General features: G+C 49.2%; 1 protein-coding gene across 1 annotated transcript; it reads right to left on the bottom strand.

Annotated features, from left to right (window-relative positions):
* Positions 1–439: 439 nt before the first annotated feature.
* On the bottom strand, positions 440–2,370 carry LOC128762637 (cytochrome c oxidase subunit 7C, mitochondrial). The gene is made up of 3 exons (XM_053871011.1): positions 2,216–2,370; positions 897–1,035; positions 440–534 (listed from the first exon to the last, which is right to left on the bottom strand). The coding sequence occupies exons 1-2, from the start codon at positions 2,288–2,290 to the stop codon at positions 919–921; spliced, it is 192 nt and encodes a 63-aa protein (XP_053726986.1). The 5' UTR covers positions 2,291–2,370; the 3' UTR covers positions 440–534; positions 897–918.
* Positions 2,371–4,859: the final 2,489 nt, after the last annotated feature.

Here is a 4,859-nt window from a genome sequence, read left to right on the forward strand (position 1 = left end):
CTTTCCGTTGGAAAGTACAAAGCTCCAAATTGACTTTCTCAATAATTTGATTTTGTGCCGGAGGCGAAGCATGTTCCTTTATGAAGTTCTGATGATTCGCTGGGCGCTTGAATCCTGTCCTAGTTCATTTATCGAACCGGAAATTAGAAGCAGCACAATACAAAGAGCAGCCATTTGAGCCCCAGCGGCCACTTTTGAATAATACTCCAACTCCATAAAAGCAGTTTGCCCTCCACAACTTCACGCCTAGCTGCAATAATGCTCACAAATGCAGAGCAGCCATTTGAAACAAAGAGCGGAGCGTGCCACTTTGAACGGACCAAACTTTTTCATTTGACTTGTTAGTTGACAGCCACTTGGGCAGGAATCCTAGTTCCTCAGCATGAACATAGACTCCAGCATGAGCAGCTGGGCTCAAATCACTGCACACAAGAAGCACTTCTATTGAAGTCACTTTTATTTACAAAGAAAATTAGGGGACTCCCATTCCTTACAGATAGAACTCTGGTGGACGCACGCGCTCCAGCTGACACCCTGAGAGAGAGAGGGAGAGGGGGGGCGGGGGGAAGAAATGACCCAAGTGAGAAACGCACAGAAAATGACAGAAAAGCAATTTCACAGTAAACAGTGGCAGAGATAATGTGTCAACATCTGCAGACGTCTCTTCACCTGATAAGCTGACAAGTGTAATGAACTGTCAAAGTCACTGCCTAAAGGTGTGGCCTTATCTTCGCACTCATGTGCGTCATCATCATCATCATCATCATCATCATCATCAGAAGTCAACTATGCTCGATTATGCTCAAACACTTCCCAGATAACAATTCAGAGCAGCCTAAAACGACAAAGGCTCGTGTCAGAGGGAGAGCCACTGATAAGGAAAGCAGGCCAGTCACCTGAGGGGCGCGTGGAAGGGCGTTACTTCTTCAGGATCTGATGTCTGACAACAATGAAGGGGAAGGCAAAGCCGCTGCCGAAGAACACCACCATCATGCCCAGCAGACGCCACTTGTTCTCCACAGAGAAGGGAAGGTTCTGCAGAAGCAGCATTTGTTTAACAAACAGAGAATTCAATATCAGTCACATCGGGACCACCGTAACCTCACTACTGCTATTACAAATAATAACAATCAGAATAATACATATATAAAGAAAAAAACAGTAAACATTTCTCAAACTACAATTCCTTGAAAAAAAAAAACACTTCACAATTTGCGTTAAAAAAAGACTATAAATAAGTCTCACATTCCAGCATGTTCCTGAAAACTGAAAACATGAATTCAAGACAGTCATTTTTGATACGTGCGAGTCATTCTGAGCAGCGGTCGAACAGTTCAGTTCATGCGTGTCAATAGAGTTGTGGTCAAACACTGGTTCTGTGTTGAATTACAACCACGTTGACAGTCAGCTCGTCTCATAAACACCGTTGACTGCTGACTGTGGTGTTGTAAATGGGGGGCACTAGTTTGGCCGGCTGTTTACAAACTTAACATTTCAATTTCTCAGAATGTGGCTTGAGTAGTGAGTGGCACTTCCTACAGTCCAGTAACTAATGTGGACTTAGTTTAGTGACACAGCGTATCGCTTACAAGCAGAAATCAATCACAACTATAGTAGAAAATGAAAAAAGCGACTCGTGCAATCACTGACAGGGATGACATTCGGTGTAGCAGTAAACCCAGGGGCTGGGAGGTTGTTCTGTCTCGAGCCCAGAAACGAGTCAGTCTGCCGATGTGGTCCTGAACTCCACTGTGACCCGCCAGAAGCATGACATTGACCTCGATCAGCGCCACCTGCCGGCCCGCGGTGCTGACAAATGTCACATGAAGCCTTTGGAGTCCTTCCCGAGAGACAAGGGCCAGGAAGCCTTTTCACTGTACCTATAGTTGGTCCATGTTGACGACGACCTCTCTGAATGAAGCCCTGCTCGTGTGACCGTCAGTTAGCATTCAAGCTAACAACAACAACAGCAACACGCTCGTCCATACCAATCCCGTCAAAGTGACCCGTGCGTCACTGCTCCACCAGCGCGGGGCACCTCGACAGGGACGAGTGACCCAGTGCTGTCCCAGTGTTGTCCCGTGTGACGGTCATGTCAGCCCTGGCTCTGGCTCTGGCTCTGACTCTGGCTCCAAGTGACCTCCAAGTGAAACTAGGCCGCGGCGGCTACAACACACCCAGGCATCGCGTGTGAGGCTCGAGCGCTCACTCTTACCTTCCCTGGTCCTTCAGCGTAGTGTGAAGAACGCACAGCAGAGGTGGTGAAGCGCCTGACTGCCTGGCCCAGCATGTTTGAAGCTGTTTCTGTCCTCGCTCGCTCGACGACGCGACCTTCTTCTTCCTGCGCGAGAGCGGTGAGGTGGCGCGGGGAACTCTGGGTAATGGAGGCGCGGCTGGCACGCAGGGAAGTGTAGTTTTTACAGGTGTGACGCGGCACGTCTCCGACAACAAGACGTGAAAACAACTCTATTGCCTTATAATAACGCTCGTGTTGTTCTCCGATCAGACCGGAATGGTTTCAAATAACGTCAGAAGACCAAGGGAAACCCTTGTTTCAGCTCGGTGTACAGGACGAGCATCACTCCTTTCTTGGTATTTTGGACTCACAACATGAACTTGAGTCTAGATGTTAGACCTGAAGCTAACTGGACAAGATACAAGGCACCGAGGGTCAGCGCCAAAGATACAAAGTTTCCCCGAGGTCGTTTTTTCACCATGAGACCAGGCCGTGTGTGTGTGAGCTGGATGCCTGGACATGTGTCTCTGGGTTTAGAGCTGTGATGTTCCTCACATCTGCATGATCGCTGGCTTGACATTTCCCTCTGCCAAGTGCCTTTTGTCGTCCGTTTCCACAAATGAGTTCACAAATGTCAGGGAACATGATGCATTTGCAGCAGCGCCTCAGCACAAACGCAAGGTGGCAGGTGCCGCGCTGCGACGTCTGTCGGAGACGGAAGGACATGAACAAGAGGTGCGACGGTGAGAAGAGAAATCTATAGTCTTACAAAGGTGTTCATCCATGGATCCGTTGGTTTCTCATCTCTGCCTGCCTGCCGCCTCCCCCCCACTGAGTCCATGCAGTCCTTCTTCAACCACTTCTTCCACATCTTCACTGAGCACCCATCCATCAAGCCGCCCATGATCCGTCCACTCATTCGCAAGCCTCCGTGAGCCTTTAGCTGGACATGAGAGGTCCACGTGCCACACGTTGGGTTGTTGCAGGGCTCCTTGGGTCCTTTCTTCCTTCCGGCTGACGTCACTCAGGCGCTCCTCACTCTCCCGTCCCTGCTTTATTCAGGTTTCCCCCGACTCCTCAGTTCCAGTGTAAAGTCTGGTGATATCACACTTCTGAAGGCAAACAACACCCCGGGCTGTGTTCACGTCCCCCGCAGCCATCACTCCGTCACAGGCGGAAGGGTGGCTCTGGCTCCTCACTAACACATTTGGATGTGTATCTTTAGTGCTAGTATCCTCGGAAATGAAGTGCGATGAAAAGAATGCTGGTTGGGTGGAATTCCTTTGGAAAAATAAAAGACTTGATGGCACACAGGCGTATATTTGGATCAGCTGTGGTGAGCGAGGCTTTCCAATAATATCTACCCTAAATTGAGAAACTCAGCAGGAGGCCTTCCCTTCCTTGAGTGATCTCCTTTTCACTCACTCACTAAACGTGCGTTTGTTGTGTGAATGCTGGACAGACCTTGACCTTCCCCCCAGAGCCGCGGTGGTGCCCCGTCCCAACATGAGTGCTGCCGCCGCCGCCGTTCCCCTCTCTGGCTCGGGGACTCCCAGGGGCCTTTGCTTGGGTAACAGCAGACACGAGGCCTCGCCACGGCTTCCCACTGCTTTCCTGCTCCTGACACCATTATGGGACATTTGCTAAATTATGCAAAGCAAACGTCTGAATAATTAAAAACGGAAGGCCAACTAATGGGGCTGATTAACGGCGGCAGGCTGGCTAGGAAAAGCCTCCGAAGGTGTGAAATCAGAGCTGTGATTTTGAAAGCAACTGTTCACATCAGCAGGAGCCGCGAGGCGCCTGGTTTGTGCAGATTATTCACAGCCTCTGATGGTCTATTCTGCTCGATAGACAGAAGAGGAACCAGGGTGCGTTTGAGTTGTATACCTTGGTTATTTGGATGGATTAATGGACACATTTTATTGGAGGACAAACTCACTTGGGGAGCTGATATTCATCTGATTCTCCATCATCTAACCGTCTACATCTCAGCTGTATTTAACGCGTGTCATGTAGGTGGCTCCTCACATTTCAAACGATATATGCCATATGTCAGTTACCCTGCCTGGGTTTGTGCGAGTGACAACGTCGTGTCCATTGAGAAAGTGTTTCCTTGAGTTAATGAACTGGCTGGCGACCGCCAGAGTCGCGCGGTGCTGGCCCAGTCGCTGCCTCTCACAAGAGGCTGTGGTGACGGCACTCATTTCCCTGTCTTACATCATGTTGCAATAGAGGCTGTGAACATGCTGCGCCACAGTGTTGACTGAGGGGGTGACACATCAAAGCACGTTTCATAAACACCCCAGCGCCTTTCACAGAACTTCTTTCATGTGAATTACAAGACGCCCAAGTGATGCCTGTGTTGTATTGAAAGGTGAGCATTTCAAGTGGTCACTACCACTTTGATGAGGAAAGAAGAAATGACTCATCTGGAAACTCACGATCCATCGCTGATTCAGAGGGGAAATCAAAGAAGTCCTTTGATTTGTTCTGTTCATATTTGAAATAACCGGCACAAAAGCAGCTCATGAAAGTGGTTCGCAGTCTGGCAAAACAAGCAACGTCAGCTTCGAAACAGAAAATGGAGGATTTCGATCAATGCACTCCTTCAGCTCTGCAG

This window comes from Synchiropus splendidus, chromosome 7 (genome assembly GCF_027744825.2).
Source record: "Synchiropus splendidus isolate RoL2022-P1 chromosome 7, RoL_Sspl_1.0, whole genome shotgun sequence".
NCBI classification, from domain to species: domain Eukaryota; kingdom Metazoa; phylum Chordata; class Actinopteri; order Syngnathiformes; family Callionymidae; genus Synchiropus; species Synchiropus splendidus.